Source organism: Tachysurus vachellii, chromosome 3 (genome assembly GCF_030014155.1).
Source record: "Tachysurus vachellii isolate PV-2020 chromosome 3, HZAU_Pvac_v1, whole genome shotgun sequence".
Lineage (NCBI taxonomy): Eukaryota > Metazoa > Chordata > Actinopteri > Siluriformes > Bagridae > Tachysurus > Tachysurus vachellii.
In genome coordinates, this window is record NC_083462.1 from 26,955,678 (window position 1) to 26,973,861 (window position 18,184).

Here is an 18,184-nt window from a genome sequence, read left to right on the forward strand (position 1 = left end):
ACACACACACAATTATTGCCCGTCAGCCAGAGTACATGTTGTAGACCAATCCTATTTTCAGACACAACAGATTCCTTCCAGGTCTCACTGTTCCTCTCTGTCTCAGTCTGACCTTTTCATGTGTGTGTATGTGAGAGACTGCATGGACTATAGGTCATGTGGTATCATGAGGGCTGCATCTGTCCCTGAGCAGTTTTGCCTTCTGATGTCATGAAGTTGGCACTGAAAGGCTGGTAGAAACTGAAGTGTCATCTAACAGACCTTTCCACGGTGACATGGCAGTACTTAGTTTGCTTAAGTATGTCTGTGTGTGTGTGTGTGTGTGTGTGTGTGTGTGTACTGTATGCCTGTAAATAAGTCACCCCAAGACTCAGCACTACTTTCAATTGACAGTGTAAATTTTTTTTTCTGTCGTCTTTTAGAGATTATGTTTTTTTACCTTTTCAGTCACCTCATTTCCCATATGCTGTGTGGCAAGCTTTGAGCAAAAATACCAACACTGTGTAAATGTTACAGTGGTTACATACAGAACATATTTATCTAAGACCATTAATCTGTTAGACTGTCAATAAGGATTTATTTTTATAATTCCTCTGTGTTCTGTGTTTACAGATGGTATATAAAAGAATTTCATTTAATAGCTGAGGTTTCTCCAATACTGCAATGGACTGGCGTCTCATCCAGAGTGTAATGACTCTTTACTCCTAGTGTTCCCAGAATAGCCTCCTAATCCACCATGACCCTAACCATTCTCGTGTGGTTAATAAAAATTATGAACAAATTAAAGAACAGATGAGTTTATTACTAGAATACTCACTCACATCAGGTAACTGCTTTATCCAGGTCAAAGAACACAATGTTATCCTACATCATGCACTCAGAACAGGACACAAGTCCATTACACACACACACACAAACCTCAGACCAGTTCATCTTAGCCAGTAAATCTTCTGCTATGTTTCTTGTGCCACATAGACAGCAGCCTGAGCTCAGGATCAAACATGGGACCCTGGAGCTGTGAGGAGGCAACACTCCACACCTCACCACTGTGCCACCTCACGATAATGCTACTTGTATAAAATGTATAAAGCTTATAAATGTTTTTGACATCTACAAAGTGCACAAAGTATTGCTCCTATAAAAACCAACACTATTTACTGCTATCATGCAACAATTACAGACTAATAATTAGTGAAATTTATGCGTGACACTTTCAAAAATTCTACACTTGATTCAGCTTTGCAGCATTGCATCAGAGTAAGAGAGTAAACACCAGAAGCTCCTCTGTTGTGGTTTGTTGCCGTTTTTTAATAGCTACTTCCCCGAAACTATTTTTGACGCAATCATAATTATATGTGTAATTATATCTCAATTAGTGGTACAGCAGCATGCTGTAGTACGTGTGGCATCAGAAAAAGACTTTTTAAAGGTTGATTTTTTGTGTGTTGTTTTGATATTATTTGCTATGTAATTCCTTGTTTGAGAGAATGGTACAGAAAAAAGCTGCAGACTAACCCAAATTATTGTGTATTGATGTACGACTGAATGAGAGGTCTAATCAAACATTTTTGGTATATGATGTGTTTGGAAAATATAATAGAAGCAGATATGTACAGTAAGTCTGAACTAATCCTAATTCTGTTACCAGTATTAAATTTACACTATTTAACACTGCTGTATAGCTGAAATGCTTTTATTTAAAAAGTTTTCACAAGTCAAGGAAGATATTTAATGCTGAGTATATATGATATTATATAATAATATTATTATTAAAGTAAAATGAGCTTACATTAACACTATGAGGCTTTGCTTTTCTCTATGCCGTAAGAATCGGTAGATATTTTAATGAGTTTAATATTAAACAATGAATAAGAAATGCTTGTCTGACCACCAAATGCCCAAACCTAATCTCCAAATCAGTTAAACTACATTATCTTAAAAAAAAAACCCTGAAATTAAACTGTGCAGTAACAGATTGTCGGCACCCAGTAAAGAAGTTGTACTCCCAACTTACTAAATCCACAAGTAACATCTGTGCATGGTGTTATTTGTTCACTGAGATCAGATGCAGTTAATATATTTGGTTTATTTATATCTCCTATGTAAAATCTTCCTGATCTTATAGAGAAATAGGGTAATTTTGACACACCCACATGCATTCATGCATGCACTTACAAGAGTTTTACCTGCTGTAGGTAGCGTCCTTTTATTAAAGAATTTCATAATGTATCAGCCATGTCTGTTCTTGCTGCTCTGTGTTTTCCACATTTCGTACTGACAGCCTAATCTCTTATCAATCTTTTTTAAATCCAGTATCCAGATCACCATGCTGGAAGGACTGAAGGCCTGAGTGCTTTAAGTCATGGCATCGCGGGACAGCTCGGATGGTCTCACAGCAGGAGAGAGGGGCATCCCTCTGGACATTGATGATGTCCAAATGCTTCTGCAAGGTCAGAAACATTCAGGCATTTTGAGAAAATAAGATGTTAGAGTAAAGCAGTGACATGTGAAGAGGGTAAAAAACTACAAGTAGTGAAGAAGAAGAGTTTTTGACAGAGTATGTACTTGATTATAAGACTCTCTATGTATTTATCTGATTCTTTGATTTGTCTTAATTTCGTCTGCTCTCCTCCTTCCTTTGACTTGTCTATGATTTTCTGACTCACCTGCAAACAACTCTTTAAACAAAACCTTAGTGAAGGTGTGGCTGCAGTTTGTGTTGCCTGTGTGTATTTGTTGTCATCCGGAGCTAGACAGATATCACTTAGCAACAATCTTACCTTTTATTCAGCTCTGTTTTCTCACGATGTTATAAAAACCTAAAAACTCTACAGAATAATGTCAGTCTCAAGTCTGACACCTGAATCTGGGAATCTTTGTTCTGGTTGCTGTATAGTGTAACATGGCTAACCAGAGGGCGTAAGGCCTTCAAGGCTGTGACATCCTACTGTACACCTTAAATATGTTGAAGTCTGTAACTCCTGCTCAAAGTTCATTGAAATGCATTTAACTTCATTTTAATCTCAACTGAATCAGTGCATGCTTGAGGGTGTATGAAAGGTTGGAAGTCATGTTCATTTGTTTATTTCAATGGCTTTCACTAGCTTGACTAGCTTTGCTTTTTTCGTTTATTTTTTTCCATAAATCAGTAACACTGGTCAGATGAATACAGTCTCCTTTTAATTCAATCTCAGTTTATTCTGGACTGTTAGACTCATCTGCCAACAATGGCCTGGGTCTGGACACACACTGCATATAAGCTAGGCATGGTGGGTATTTGCTTTGACTACAGGAGGGACAATAAAAGGCGAGTCATGGCTATTTCAGGTGTGACATCTTTTCTATTTGTGTCTACTACAAGGTGCAATGTTTCTTCAACGATAGATGAAAGATACAAAAAAACTGCCATGCTTAAGACGTGAACCGGTGCTATGCAAGTTCATGGCTGATCATTTGCACAGTTACATTATTTTGTTTCTTGTTCTTCAATTTTTAAGTTCTAAATACAGTATGCAAGCTAAAAATATCTACAATTCATGCTTTTAGGTGACCAGCCCTTGTTAATAACCTGTAATACAGGTGCTCTTGGTTTAAAATTCAGTGACAACTGATAGCTGGGTGTTGCTACTTAAAAAACTGTGCTCATTAGAACACACCATGAGTAGTTTTAATGATAGTGACAATTGTGCGTGATCCACTGACATAATCCAAGTTTATTTATTTAGTTTACAGAACCAAATTTTGTAGAAATGAGTAGTATGTGCAATATATACAGGGTGATGGATATTAGGTCATTACATTAGTAGTGTATTTATTAGTTTTATGACATAATATCTAGACAATATGGCCTATAATTATTTGTAATACATAAAAACACAGGCAGATGCTAGGACGTCGAGACAGACGTCGAGTACAGGAAAGAAATGAATGGTTAATGCATTAGGGAATCACAGACCCAGAAAAAAAATTCTTCATGTATTATTTGCCAGGTCCAGAATGTTCAAAGCTAAAACAATGCAGGGCGTGATGCAGCTATGTGTTTGAGCTATATTTGTAGCCATTTCTAATTCTGAGCTGAAAATTAGTTCCTGCAGGGAAAGAGCCACTGAGTTCTTTAAACCACAAAACCACAAAATCCATTTTTGGCAAAATATCTACACAGTTCTAAATATGTTTTCCATTTTAGTGCCAGGATGAAGTTGTTGTTGAGAAAGCATACAGAAAGTTTAGTGCATTCTGCATTTACAGTTTTATGCACTGTCTTTGATTTGTCCTCACTGTGTTTGCACTATTTTTTTTTCTTTTGCAGTGGAACAGGAGCAGGTTCAAAAGAGGACATTCACTAACTGGATCAATGCTCAGCTTTCGAAGGTAATCTTTGGTAATCTAAATCTGCATGAAGATGTAATTGGTCTTTGTGGGCTCATTTTGCAAACGCAATAGTAGATAAGGGTGAGGTGGGGTCTAGGTCCGAGCTGGTGACACTGGGGTATCAGTGACCATAGTAGTCTTTGCAAAGCACCAACAAGTTAAAGATTTTTATATACGCTTGCATGAATTGCCTAGTTCACAATGCCACGTTCATTTACATGAACTGCACAGTGTTCAGACTCTACAGTGTGCCGCAAGGTTTAGCCATGTGCCACTATAAAGAATCTTTACACACCAGTGATCTATGGAAAAAAAAATTTGTCAAAAAGATAATAATTTATACATCTGTAAATTGTTATTGATAAAGGTAATTGATAAATGCTCTAAATGCCATAAATATAAATTTATATGCTGTAAGCACAGCCAAGGAGTCTAACACAGAACTGTGGTTTTCTCACTTAAATGATGAATGATGGAATATTGAACATTGAATATTGAATAGTGTTTCTTAACTCTTTTTTACAGAGCCCAAAAAATTTAATTTGCATCTGTTTTGTTGTGTCCATGTTCAGCATCGTATTTCTTTATCATGGCACACAGCGGTGTTTAAGAAGATTTTTTTAACTTAAGTAATTTGCGTAATGAAACCCATTTCTGCTGTCTGAGATGCCGTAAGTGCTTGTTCATAAACTTGTTCATGAAATTTTAAGCCGTTATCTGTAATCACTAAAATATGTTTAAGCTTAACCAAACTGAGGTAAAATCATCCCGCTCTGAAGCCAGTAACACTGGTCAGATGAATACAGTCTCCTTTAAATTCAATCTCAGTTTATTCTGGACTGTTAGACTCATCTGCCAACAATGGCCTGGGTCTGGACACACACTGCATATAAGCTAGGCATGGTGGGTACTCGCTTTGACTACAGGAGGGACAATAAAAGGCGAGTCATGGCTATTTCAGGTGTGACATCTTTTCTATTTGTCAGCAAACAGTGTATCGACTGTAAGCCAACAGTGTATCGACTAATTCTGTATCGACTAATTCTGTGGTGACTTGCGGTGGTAAAATACAAGTGTTTAAAATGATGAAAAATTTATTGGAATAACATTTACTCCATAGCATATATCTTTAAACAGTTTATTCAGTGAGCAAATGTTAGCCATTATTACAGAAAATAGTTATTTCCAGAGTCGAGGTGGTCCGAATTCTATACAAGGAACACTGGGCATGAGGCAGGAATAAACCCTCGATTATGTAGCTGAAATACAGTCAGGAGTAAAGTGGCTCCTCCTAATATGTTAAATGACACTGAGTATGCAGAGACCTGGGAGTAATCCATTTTGATGGGTTGTAGCATTGCAATAATTGCCTCATCCACCTCGATTAGATCCAAATTCAGCTTGCTTTGGCTTTGCAGCTGTCTTGGGATCTTAAGCAACAAAGCATTCTTTCCCAGTAACAGATGTTTTTTAATCATTGCATCATACAACTAAACTTCAAACTCCCTTAAGTACCTTGTAGCAAATATTCCAATTCACTCTCCAGAATACTGTCTCCTTTATGGATTACATGTTAATGATGCAATGTTTGTGTTTTCCAGAGGAGCTGTACCTCCTTAGTGCAGGACCTTTTTGCAGACCTCCGTGATGGAGCTCGATTGCTGGACCTGCTGGAGGTCATGAGTGGCCAGCACTTGGTCAGTGTCACACCCTACTTTAATATATTTACAAATGGCTTTCAGTGTAAGTGTAAAATTTCTATTGGAGTTTTTTTTTGTTTTCCCACAGAAACGAGAGAAAGGCCGTGGAGTTTTTCAGCAAAGGGGAAACATTGAAACAGCTTTGAACTTCTTAAAAAATAAATCAGTGAGGGTTTGCCTTTGTTGAATCATATTGATTCCTCATGTCTCTCAAAATCTTTTAAAGGATTAAACAATGTAATAATATTTATATGATACTGTTAGTTTGTTAAGATCTTTTTTCTTTTTAGATTAAGCTGGTGAATATAAACATCCCTGATATCATAGAAGGGAAACCTTCCATCATTTTAGGCCTCATATGGACCATTATACTACGCTGTCATGTGAGTAGCACATCAGTTATCTAGAGTTCCCACATGGATTGAACTCAATTCAAAAAGATCTTCTTATCATCTTTATATTAGCTGTGTTTGTCTCTTACTTTAGGGGATATTCATACAGTATTTCACTCCTATTAATCCAATGGTGTGTCTTCAGTAGTGTGATGGTATCTTTTACTGAAATGGGTACTTTGATGCTACCAAAATTTCTATTCATCTGTTTTTAGTGAAATAAATTAGGTCAGATCCCTTGGGATGAAGCTGCAATTATTCAATTCTGTTATGCCTGCTTTGTATCGATGACGGAACTGGCATTAGTATAAAATTAATATAAAATATAGTAATTGTTACATTTTTCTTAAATTTGGCTGCACGGTCATTGGGTGGCTCTCCGACGTACTAGAATGCTTCAAATACGTAAAAGAAATGTAAGTTGGACCAAGATCATGGGAAAAGTGTTTGTTGAAGATGCTTGTGTAGCATGTTTGTCTTCTACAACTTAACCCAAAGGTACTGTCTGTGTGACCAGACTTTATACCTGGTAAAAAAATAGCCTTCAAACAATAGACAGATACAGTTAGGACCTCCTACTGGAAAACCTACAATGGACAGGACAGAAGGGCCTTCAGGTTTATTGATCAGTTGATTCATTGCTTTACAGATAGGCCATTATTTAAGGCACAATGTAATCTGCCATTTGGTTCACCCTTTACAGTTTTATGTTGATTACAGGTGGGACACATATAGAATGAAGATTCTATGGTTCATCATCTGTGATATTTGTGCAGTATCATCAGGCTCTTTGAAAAACATAAAAAACTTTAACAAAATCCTGAACAAATTTGCTATGTTTATCTGTGTTAAATTTCATAACTAAAAAACTGTGATTCCCTGCAGATAGAGGAGTTAGCCAGCATGCTCTCATTTGGATCCCGATCCTCGTCTTTGGATTCCCTGTCCAGTGTAGATTCGGCTCCTGGAACCCCAGTACGAGGTAGCCCTGTTCCACAGAGAGCGTCACCCATCCACACACGCTTTCGCCTCTCTGCTAAAAAGGCCCTGCTCCTATGGGTGCAAGACCAGTGCCAGAAGTGTGTTTCTGCTACTCAGTTCACAGAAATTTATTGTACATTTGTTTGACTTGTATTTGTTTCAATCATCCTGCATTTTCTCTATTACTCTTAGGGTGGGCTCCTCAGTCAGTGTAAAAGATTTCAAATCAAGCTGGAGGAGTGGCGTTGCATTCCACGCAATTCTTTGCTCCTTGAGGCCAGACCTAGTGGACATGTCCCTAACAGAGACAAGGAGCAACCGTGAAAACTTAGAGGAGGCATTTCGCATAGCTCAGGAGGAGCTGGGAATACCCAGACTACTTGAACCTGAGGGTGGGTGTAATTTCTTAAAGATCTACCACTTTTCCTTCATCCAGTTACTTAAACCTTTTTTTTTTTTTTTTTTTACAACTGAGCAGTGTGTGTTGACACATTACACAGCATTGCACTTTACTCTAAAAATAGAGATGCGCACCCTTAATATACCTAACAGATATGCTACAAATGGACAGCTTAATATAATCACATGCCACAACCTTTTAATGTCTAGATATTGATGTCAGTCACCCAGATGACAAGTCCATAATGACATACGTGGCCCAGTTCCTGCAGTACTCCAGCGATATGCCCACAGTTGATGATGATCTTCAGGTGAGAACTTCAAAACTTTCAGATGAGTAAATATAAAATATTTGCAAATTAGATTAGACATTTTCTAAATGGGAACTACTGAGATAAAACCTAAACTTTTGATGTTTGTCATACTTTAGGATTTTAATTGCTTTCGTTCATCTTTTCATCAGTTGTAGAGAATGCAAGACATTTGCTGGGTTATTAATTTTCTTCCTATCTCTTGAATTTTTTTTCTTTCATGCCTGTAATCTTAACACCTGACACCTGTTTCTGGTTCTACCGGATCACTCCTGTTTTCTGCTGGGTGTAGCTGCAAACTCTTATTTTTCCTACATGCTTTTCTCCTGTCAACCTCCCCACCTACTACACACCTGCTGTTCTAGCTTTCCCTTTGCATCAGGTACAGATAAATAAATTCACGTATGTTACTACGCAGATGTATGCGGTAACCTTAACAAATCTGACAGTTCTGCAAAGATGTGGACTTTACCCAATTCAATCTAATTGTCTGTGATCCTGCTGATATATATATATATATATATATATATGTATACATAGGCTTCACCCAGTCAGAAGGTCAGAGAGATGACTTGTTGGCTTCGGCAAGCCTATGAGGAACTGCTGGATGTGTGGTCCTCCACAGAGAGAGAGGGGTATAGCAGACGTTATCAGGTGAAATCAGGCTTCAAGCCTCTTTACATGCTCTATGTCAGTGTGTGATTTGATTTCTATGGTTTATACACTTTTTTTAGCAGTGTTTTCAGTGCATTTGGTGCTTCTCCATACTCGCCACTCTCCCAGACAAGTAATAACCTCTACTTAAAATATAATAAATATTTGAAACAAATACAAAATACCAAAGAGTAAATTAATAGTGACATAGATGACATAGATCCATACTATGGGTAAGTATACGTAAGTGTCATATTATCTTGTTCTTAGCTTTGGGCAAATCAGCTATTTGTACTCTTAAGTGCACACATGCACAAAACAAACAAACAAAAGACAATAGAAATTTGCTGGCTATAAACACATGCTCATTTGTATGTGATATTCATGTACCTTTTTTGTCTCTGCTACAGATTGTCTCAAAGTATATGCACTGCACATTAATGACTCCTTGCTTTAATAAAACGGCAGGCACGCACCAAAATATGCTTTAAAATGTTTAATTATATGATTTAATCCTTCTTTCTAACCTTCAACTGTATTTTATTGTTAATTTGTTGAAAAACTATTTTTTGATAGTGAAAGTATTTGGTTTCTCCCCTAAGTCATAGGAGACTGTAACTAATTCAGAGGCAACACTTCTGTTCAGTGCTCCACAACAAAGAGACAGAGAAAGCCCAACTGTGATATGCAGATATACAGTTTATTACTTTGAAAGATGATATTCAGCTTTTGTTGACATTGCTGCTGATTTTGAGCAATATTCAGAGTAATTGCATGACCAAAGGTCATAATAGGACTCTCGTTACTCTCATTATAGGCATTCCAAACATTTGTGGGGTCGTTCTATGAGCAGCGGCGTCCAGTGATTCCAATGCTGAGTGCAATGAAACGAAGCACCAAACTCAGTGAGGAGCAGGTTGCCCTGAGACAGGCCTGGGACAATATGGAGGACAGGGTGAGTTGCAGCATTGCTGCATATCTATATAATAGTGGAAAAGAGACATAGATGGCATTACACTGCATAGTGTTTCAGCATGTAATAACATCCTGTCTTATACAGTTGCATAGATACAAAACTGAGCTGGATGGAGCTCTACCTGCTCCTTTACACAGTTTGTCGAATTGGCTACAGAGAATGGAGGCAGTACTGGATGACGATCAGGGCACCTCTGACCACGCAAATGCTGCTCGAAATGCCAGAGACAAGCAAGAGCAACTTAAGGTTTATAAAGTCCACCAGTTTAACTACTTTTTCCACAGTTAACTATTAAGATTTGTTAACAAGGTACATAATTAAACAATTCCAGGCGTTGATGGTGGACATGAGTGGCCACTTGGACACACTTCATCTATTCCACAACACAGATGATGAAGGTTCCGCTCAGATTCCTGCTGAAAAACTTGATGAACTCAAGAGACGGTGGGCATGAACTTTTTTCTCAGCAAAAGACAAAATAGTTTTTTTAAATATTCTTTTTTAATGCAAAGTGAATGTGAATAAAGACAAATAAAGACAGAAACATAATATACAAATACTGTCATAAAACAGAAATCTTCCCAAAACCTCCCAACTAACAAATACTAATGTGAGTATGATTCCTGCAGTTTCACCAATGCCAGAGTGACAGCAAAGTACCATGGCATCAAACTGGAGTACTCTGAGCACTGGCACAATGTCTGTGAGATTTTAAGCCATCTCAAGGGCAAGCTGAATACCTGGAGAGGACCGTATGGCTCTCAGGAATCTGTGCTGTCCCTGCTGCAGGACTGGACTGTAAGTCATATAGCACATCACATAAAGCTGCAGAGAGAGAGAGAGAGAGAGAGAGCATTGAGACAGACCATATAACTTACTATAATGTACAAACTAAATTATATGAACAGATTATATTGACTAAAATTTGAGCCTAATTTTGACATTTGAGTTTTAATGACTTACAATGTTTATGTCTGGATACTGCATTAGGATACCATAGAGAAGCAAGGCATGGTGTCCATATTAAATGAACTTCTCCACAAGCTGAAAGAGACAGCCAGCACATACACTGGCAAGGCAGCCCTGTGTAAGTGAATCTACTGCAGAGAAACTACAATTAATTCAGTTTAGGAACAATCAGTTCACACATTTATGTACATCTAATTTGAAAGAATACTCAACCAAACCCCCATTCAGTGCATCTGCTCCAAAAACACCCAAAACACTTCAAATTCTTTTATCTGAAAAAATGATGCAAATTTTTTCTATTCTATTTCTATTTGACTTTGATTGACATCCAACAAGCGCCTTAATAACATTTTGAATTTAACGTCAACTGTTCTTCTGTCAAAATTATTGCCAATGGTACATACTCACAATTTACAGATATGTTAGTATAAGATTAGATTAAGTGTTTTGTTTCGTTCCTGCAGCCGAGGACTCTGGGACAGTGAACAGGCAGGTGAAAGAGGCTGAGGGTGAAGCAGCAGTGAGCGCAGTAGAAGTAAACACTGTAAGGGGCACAATGGACCGTGTGCTGGTGGCATGGGAGTCGTACAAACACTGCTCACACTCACTACAGGTCTTCTTGGAACAGGCACTGGCAGAGAGCAAGGTACTGAATCAACCTGCACATAGACTATACATTTCTTAAGTGTTTAGTCTTCCAAGGATTCCAATTTAACAGCATATAGGTTAGCATAAATGCGTTTAAGATAAACCTTTGCCGTACTTGATACTTTTGTCATTTTTTTAACATTCATATTTATGCCATTTAGCAGACACACTTATCCAAAGCAACAGATGTGCTTTGTAGACTCTAACAAAAAGAATTTCTTATGCTAGTTCACAAAGTCACAGACTAAATACCATCAATCTAAAGACCCTTTTGGGGAGGTTAATACAGTATCAAAAAAACACGAGGCAAGGATTTTTTTTTACATTAAGTGATAAAAGTATATTTGGTCATAAAATCTATAAAACTTGTGTTACTGCAAATGTGTAATGTTAATTGCTTAAAAAATACAAAACTGTTAACAGTTCAGGGTCAGAAGTGCAGAATTATTTGGATTTGAAACATTCAATAATGTTAAGTAACATGAAATCTGATATTGTCCTGCTTGTGTGTCATGCACCAGGTCCCTGACAACCTGCCAAAATGGAGCTCTCTCCAGGCCCAGTTAAATAAAACAGGAAACTATTTGATTGAGGTAACCAACAGCTCCACCAGCTCTTCTCTAGCAAATGAGCTCGGGAAACTCAACAGAAGATGGGCAGATTTCATCAAGCGGACCAAGTTTGTGAGTACAAAGGATGGGATCTGGATGATGTCCATTGCAGATTTTGTGTCATCTGATATCAGCATCTGATTTGTTTTGTATGAGCGAAAGCGTTTTGATTTACTTGTCTGCAGGCCGTGCCATCACAGCAGGTCAGTAGCTCAGCGCCGTGTGCTCAGGCCATGCAGCGCTTAGTGCAGGAAGCAGACTGGACGCTGAGAGAGGCCGTGGAGGTGTCTTCTGAAGCACTGCACTCATACAGGAAGAGACTTCAGGTACATCAGTCCATCATTCCTTATCTCATGTACTGTATATTACATAAAATCAGGTTTATTGAAATTATGAAATGTATGATAATAACATTTTTATAATGTGAGTTGTGGTTGTACTATTTTCCACTGTGCTTGTAAGTCTCATGGCTGTGAGTGACAAGTAATAGACATTCAGTATAAAGTCGGAGTCCCAAACCACACAATGGACACTATGTAATATGCTTCGATAGTAGACGCTAATGGTGTACTTGTATATTTAGTACCTCTGTGGTTCAGTATGTGATATGGACCACATAGTAGGAACTCAAATGATATAATTATCTGTTGTCATTTCCTCAGTATTACAGAAGAATTATAAGAATAAAATGTTATTGGTATTGTAACATACTGAATGGTTTTATGTTTTATGCAAATTAGTAAATGTAGATGTTGATACCTTGTATTATTTCTCTTTTTATTATTGTGTATTTGTCATTTTCTACAATCTATTCAGGCCATACTAAAGAAAATTTCAGACATAGACCTGGATCTATTATCTCCATCTCCAGGATTTAGTAAAGAGACACTGCAGAAGCTGAAGCACAGACATTCAGAGGTAACAAACTTATAACATCTACTTTTGAAGACTTCTTTACAGTGATAGAGACTCTCTTAAGGTCATGGTATGATTTAAATAAGAAGCATCTGACATCTGAAGGTTTGTGCTTGTGTCTGCAGATGAGACAGGCTCTGGGTGAGGCAGAGCAGGCATGTGGAGGGCTGCAGAAGACAACATCTGAGTTGGAAAGTAGACTTACTGAGCTGGCTCACTGCAACACAGAGGCCATGGAAGTTTGCCAACTTTGGAAAGAATTACAAGACAGTGGCCACCACGGTCCTCACCCTAAAGCCAAAGTGAGCATAAAAAGCACATTTCCATGCCAACATTATACATTTCTGATTAGAAGCTTGATTGTGATGTGCTCTGGTTCCCAGTCACTGATAGGCAGAAGACTGCAACTAGAGGAAAAAATGGTGGCAGAAGGACAGGATCTGCAAGCTTTGCTGGAACAAATGCAAGAGAATTCCTCCCTGCCATTTCTCAGTGTGTGTGCCCTACAGGGCAGAGTGAAGCACACTGTCAAACACTCTAAGGTAACCACATAATGTAGTTGTCATAGCAAACAGGTCAGTTCTTTTATGATACCAATTATTTATGCCTATCCCCTCTATTCTCTTTAGGATATCATAAAGATCTTTACTTCTATTAGAGTTAAGCGTGAGGGAAAGCCTGAAAGTCATCAACCACCTCCAAAAGTTATTGTTCATGCCTACACTATACCAGAGCCTCGAGCAGGGACCTTCCAGGAATATGAAACTCATACGTCCAAACCTAAGAAATCCTTTCCAACGTCATTAACACAATCTCCGCAACAAAAGAGTCCTAGTCATTCTCAAAAGACAGCTAAAACTGAAATTAAATTCCAGGTGCTTTCTCATGCTGATCCTCAGTATCAGCCACATGATCAGCCTAGTGTCCTGCTTAGAGCTGAAGACAAAGGGATAAAGAACCAAGCTTTTCTGCCAAATCCCTCTGGAAATGTGATGCAGATGGAACTTCAACCCGAATATCAGAAATTATCTGTACGCTCGAGTCAACCCAGGACCACAAAGTCATCAGAATGGCCTCAGCAGCTATCAGAGTCCTCCAGGAGCACCGTCATTCAATCAGTTACTCAGTCTGGATTTAAATCTAAAACTCAAGATATTAGTTTTAATTCACAACAGCACCATGGGCTGTTGGCCAAGGCTCATAGCCTTCCCCAGCACCTGGAAACATCATGCGTACATGTCAAGACACCCACAGTGGCACAAATTCAGCTGCAGACACAGGGAGACTCACACGGACACACCCAGCTTGTAATATCACCCCACACTCCACAACAAGCTCAGGCTTGGCCCAAAGTTCTTAGCCCTAGCATACATCAGAGAGAACAAGACCAAAGTAATGCCCCAAATCCTCGCCCAGTCCCTGAGCAGAGTGAAGTGTTTGCTCGAGCTCATGCTATGGCTAGGAGCAGGATGAACAAGGCCAAACAGCTTCTACAGCAACACATAGAGGAGGTCACCACCATATTCAGCAACAGAGTCATATCTAAAGAGCAGGCCAGGAGGAAGCAGGTGACTCTAAATATTTTATGCAAACACAATCCTCTTTCTTTTCTGTAAGTGATCGGTAAGTTGCTTCTAAAGAAAAAAAAAACAGGGCAGAGATAAGCAGCTCTGTGCAATTTATAGTGCAGTGCTCGATAAATGCCATAAAACGCCATCAAATTATAGTCCAGATATTGAAGGAATAAACTACAAATCTCATTTGCATAGCAATGTAGCACTTTTTCCCAGATGTTTAAAAATCTATAATTATTAGAGATCTAGGAACACTATAAACATTACATACTGTATCCTTTGCTACAAGGCCGAGCGAGTAAACAGAAAATGTGGAAATCCCACCAGTGTATACAGTTTTGCCTGTGGGTTTGTTATAAACGTTCATTTATACTACATATGCAAATTTGTAAACATGTGCAGACATTTGCCTGGTTACTTATAGTGGGCTGCTGACTTTGCACTACCAGAAATACCTGATACAGAGCACCTCAGACTCACATGAAATTTATTGATATTATGGTGGTGTGCACACTGGCTCTGCTCTAAGCCACTGCAGCGAGCTATACTTACCCATAAACCCCTTTTTTTGCAACATTTACCTGGTAGAGGTATACATGTTAATGTTTTGTGAATAATTTTTACTTCTAGGGTGCACTACGGAGGCTTAATCCAGCAGTGTTAAATGAATTTCTGGGAGCTGTGGAAGGTGTAGGGGCATTCTGTTCTGAAGCTCAGCTGCAAGAGCTGGAAAGACTCTCTCTATCTGTCAGGGCCCAGTGGGAGGTAGGCAAAATACTAGGCCTTAATTAAATATCTGCATGTTGCACCTGACTGACTAACTTTCATTCAGTGCCATGATAAATGTATGTTTTGATAAAGTGTGGCTCTCACATTTCTGGCAGCATTGCTTGCACTCATCAGAGCAGTGAAGCAGCAACTTGTTCTTCAGGTTTCTCAGAATATTGCTTTATTTGTATATTGTATTTATACCAATTGAACATGAAATGGGTATTTCTTACATTGATAAAGCCCACAGGTGAAGCATTCTTAAGTATTTAATTAAACAGAAACAGAAATAGAAAAGAATGTGAAAGTGTTCTTACCAGTTCAAAAGGGTGACATAAAGTAGTATACTTCATTAACTGACGGACTTTAAAGTGGCCAGTGGAGTGTTGTGATTTGTATTTTTGTGATCAGTTGATTTTGTGATCAGTATTAATTTACACATAACTGTGGCATAGGGTGGCTTAATGGTTATGGTTTTATGTTATTTCTCAGAAGGTTGTGGGTTCAAATCCTGCCCTCTTCTCAGCAGACACTGTTGGTTAGTTGGTATGTCTCAAAATAGGTACATAAAACAGTAGCACTGAGACTTGGATAAACTTAGAATAACTAAGAATGCACTGAACCCAGATATTAATCCTAGTCTGCACATCTCCCAGTGAGAATGGGAGAGACCTGCTGTAGCTAGAGTTTGTTGTTATTATATACTATAATATGTTCGAATATTATATTTGTATAGCACCCTTGAGCTACAAAGTCTAAAAGTCTCTACTATATGTCCTACCACCCAGGATGTCCGTTCAGCGATAGAGTCCTTTCTGCCTGAGTTGTGGCAAGAGGTTGAACGAAGGCAGTCAATTAACCAGGCTCTTTTGAGGCATGACATAAACACTAACACAGAAATCCCAGCCTGTGATCCAGACCAAGTTTGCAGTAAACAGGTACCTCTAACACCACACTACCTAATCTGCATGACCCTGTATGTATGCATGGCTACAAAGATTTATTTCCACCACCTCTACTTGCTTCTTGATTTAGTAGGAGTCTTCAGAATGCTGACTATATGTGTATGTATCAGATCATTATAGTCTAAATAATACCATTGCCATCATCATGTTTGGGTTAATTACTGTAAATGCTGCACAAAAGCTAAAACTGAAGACTCCTGAACTAAAGAGGTTTATAAGTACAAAATAAATAAGTAAGTACAAAAGTTTACATAGATTATGAAAAAATGAAAAAGGCAAAGAAATTTAGTTCAACAACACTTACACTGTATTAGGTTTCACTTCACTAGATGCCCTACATTGCCTTCTTCATGGCAGGGCTAACTTTTTGTTGAACTTATCTTATGTTTTGAAAATGTTTGCAAATAGAGGTACATTGAATTTATTTAAACCCCATGAGTGATGCAAGCTTTTGCACAACAAAAAACTAAAGTATGAATTCAAAAGAAAAAACATTTTTATAAGATACCACACAAAGCTAATCAGTTTGGTAGATTTCCCAGAGATTCTTGATGTGTTCATTCATGCAGTCATAAAAAATTAATCGGTGTTGTATGATTCATGGCTTTTGGGCATGTCTGGGCAACCTGAAGGGTGTAACGTTAAGCTGCCACATTTTTGTAGTGGTAAACGTTTGAGCTTTTGTTTTTCTGTCTAATCAGTTTTATTTATACACTTTCCTACTGCCTGTTTCAGCTTGATTTTTCAAATGGCCTCTCTGATAAGTCCCTGTATTACAGCACTTAGCCGGTGACATCCCAGGCTTAAAAAAGAAATATATGGTCATGACATACAGTAGTAGTGCATGGGAATGAGATTCTGCATTGTATTTAGTAAGGAGTCCAAGGGAATGGGATAATTAAGTCATGGCCACAACTTAGTAATGCATGTTAACATGAAAACTAAGTGATGCCAAATATATTAATAAGGTGTGATAACTTGTCTTGTGACCCCCAGCAGGTGTGCATGTCTATACACAGTTTTATGGAAATCACCAAGCTGGGGAAAAGCTGCAGCTCATCTGTTATCTCATTTCCGTATCTTGAACTAACCAAGCACTGGCCATGCATTAGGATCTCTTTCTCACGTCATGGCCATTCATTAATGTATAGCTTTAAACGCTTGAGTTGCATCTGCTTTCAATTACAATAACACATTAGCACACAAATATTCATAGTCATTAAACAGATATACATATATAAGACAAAAATATCTCATTTTTGTCTAAGTAAGATGTTCTGAATGCATTTTAGAAATGAACCCTGGAGTACAATCTTGATTTGGTTTTATTATGATTGTAATTATAAATAGAAATTGGGTTTATATGGGTCCTACAACAGTTGTTAATTATTCAACTGCATGTGTAGCATATACAGTATATGCTGTACCTGTACCTCCAGGCATGTTCCTCAGCAATGGACCCTCATGAGCATCTGGATGCGCTTTATGAGCTCAGTAATATTCTGAGCTCTCCAGCAAGCTCCTCTGTGACCACCACCCAGTTTACAGAGAGTGACGGCAAAATGGACACTGTCCGCTACCAAGTCAATCCAAGCTGCAACATAAAACTGTGCCAACAACGGTGAGGATTGATACTGTGTTTTACTTCTATGATTAGTTGTACTGATGTTTTTTTTTTTAAAAGATAGAAAATTAAACATTTGAATGCTGTAAATCAGCATAGCTGATAGTGAATTTGTTCTGATAAATTCTGGTTATGCTCTTACACTTTCACTTTGTTGTGGTCTGATTATGACTAATGCTCTGCCTGTGTGTGTGTGTGTGTGTGTGTGTGTGTGTGTGTGTTCTTATCAGCAGAGATGGAGCACTGAGGACAGAGTCTGAGCTGCCTGCTGACCAAACAGTAAGCCAAGCTTATTCACAGGTATATGCACATAAGCATACGCACAT

At 38.2% G+C, this 18,184-nt stretch overlaps 1 protein-coding gene across 6 annotated transcripts in view; it reads left to right on the forward strand.

Moving 5' to 3' along the window:
• Positions 1 to 18,184, forward strand: part of LOC132843308 (nesprin-2) — a 109,625-nt gene that overhangs the window by 3,067 nt on the left and 88,374 nt on the right. For 4 of the 6 annotated variants that reach the window (XM_060866529.1, XM_060866532.1, XM_060866530.1 and 1 more), the window contains exons 2-26: positions 2,314 to 2,450; positions 4,310 to 4,371; positions 5,973 to 6,068; positions 6,160 to 6,237; positions 6,362 to 6,454; positions 7,349 to 7,542; positions 7,637 to 7,836; positions 8,054 to 8,154; positions 8,695 to 8,808; positions 9,626 to 9,763; positions 9,869 to 10,030; positions 10,116 to 10,228; positions 10,414 to 10,582; positions 10,775 to 10,871; positions 11,218 to 11,399; positions 11,923 to 12,084; positions 12,198 to 12,338; positions 12,829 to 12,930; positions 13,053 to 13,229; positions 13,311 to 13,469; positions 13,557 to 14,495; positions 15,132 to 15,266; positions 16,058 to 16,207; positions 17,674 to 17,855; positions 18,089 to 18,158. In XM_060866529.1, the coding sequence (XP_060722512.1) occupies positions 2,363 to 2,450; positions 4,310 to 4,371; positions 5,973 to 6,068; positions 6,160 to 6,237; positions 6,362 to 6,454; positions 7,349 to 7,542; positions 7,637 to 7,836; positions 8,054 to 8,154; positions 8,695 to 8,808; positions 9,626 to 9,763; positions 9,869 to 10,030; positions 10,116 to 10,228; positions 10,414 to 10,582; positions 10,775 to 10,871; positions 11,218 to 11,399; positions 11,923 to 12,084; positions 12,198 to 12,338; positions 12,829 to 12,930; positions 13,053 to 13,229; positions 13,311 to 13,469; positions 13,557 to 14,495; positions 15,132 to 15,266; positions 16,058 to 16,207; positions 17,674 to 17,855; positions 18,089 to 18,158 (4,104 nt within the window). In that variant the 5' untranslated portion in view covers positions 2,314 to 2,362. The remainder of the gene's footprint in view (positions 1 to 2,313; positions 2,451 to 4,309; positions 4,372 to 5,972; positions 6,069 to 6,159; positions 6,238 to 6,361; positions 6,455 to 7,348; positions 7,543 to 7,636; positions 7,837 to 8,053; positions 8,155 to 8,694; positions 8,809 to 9,625; positions 9,764 to 9,868; positions 10,031 to 10,115; positions 10,229 to 10,413; positions 10,583 to 10,774; positions 10,872 to 11,217; positions 11,400 to 11,922; positions 12,085 to 12,197; positions 12,339 to 12,828; positions 12,931 to 13,052; positions 13,230 to 13,310; positions 13,470 to 13,556; positions 14,496 to 15,131; positions 15,267 to 16,057; positions 16,208 to 17,673; positions 17,856 to 18,088; positions 18,159 to 18,184) is intronic. The other 2 variants (XM_060866533.1, XM_060866535.1) reach the window with 2 other exon arrangements.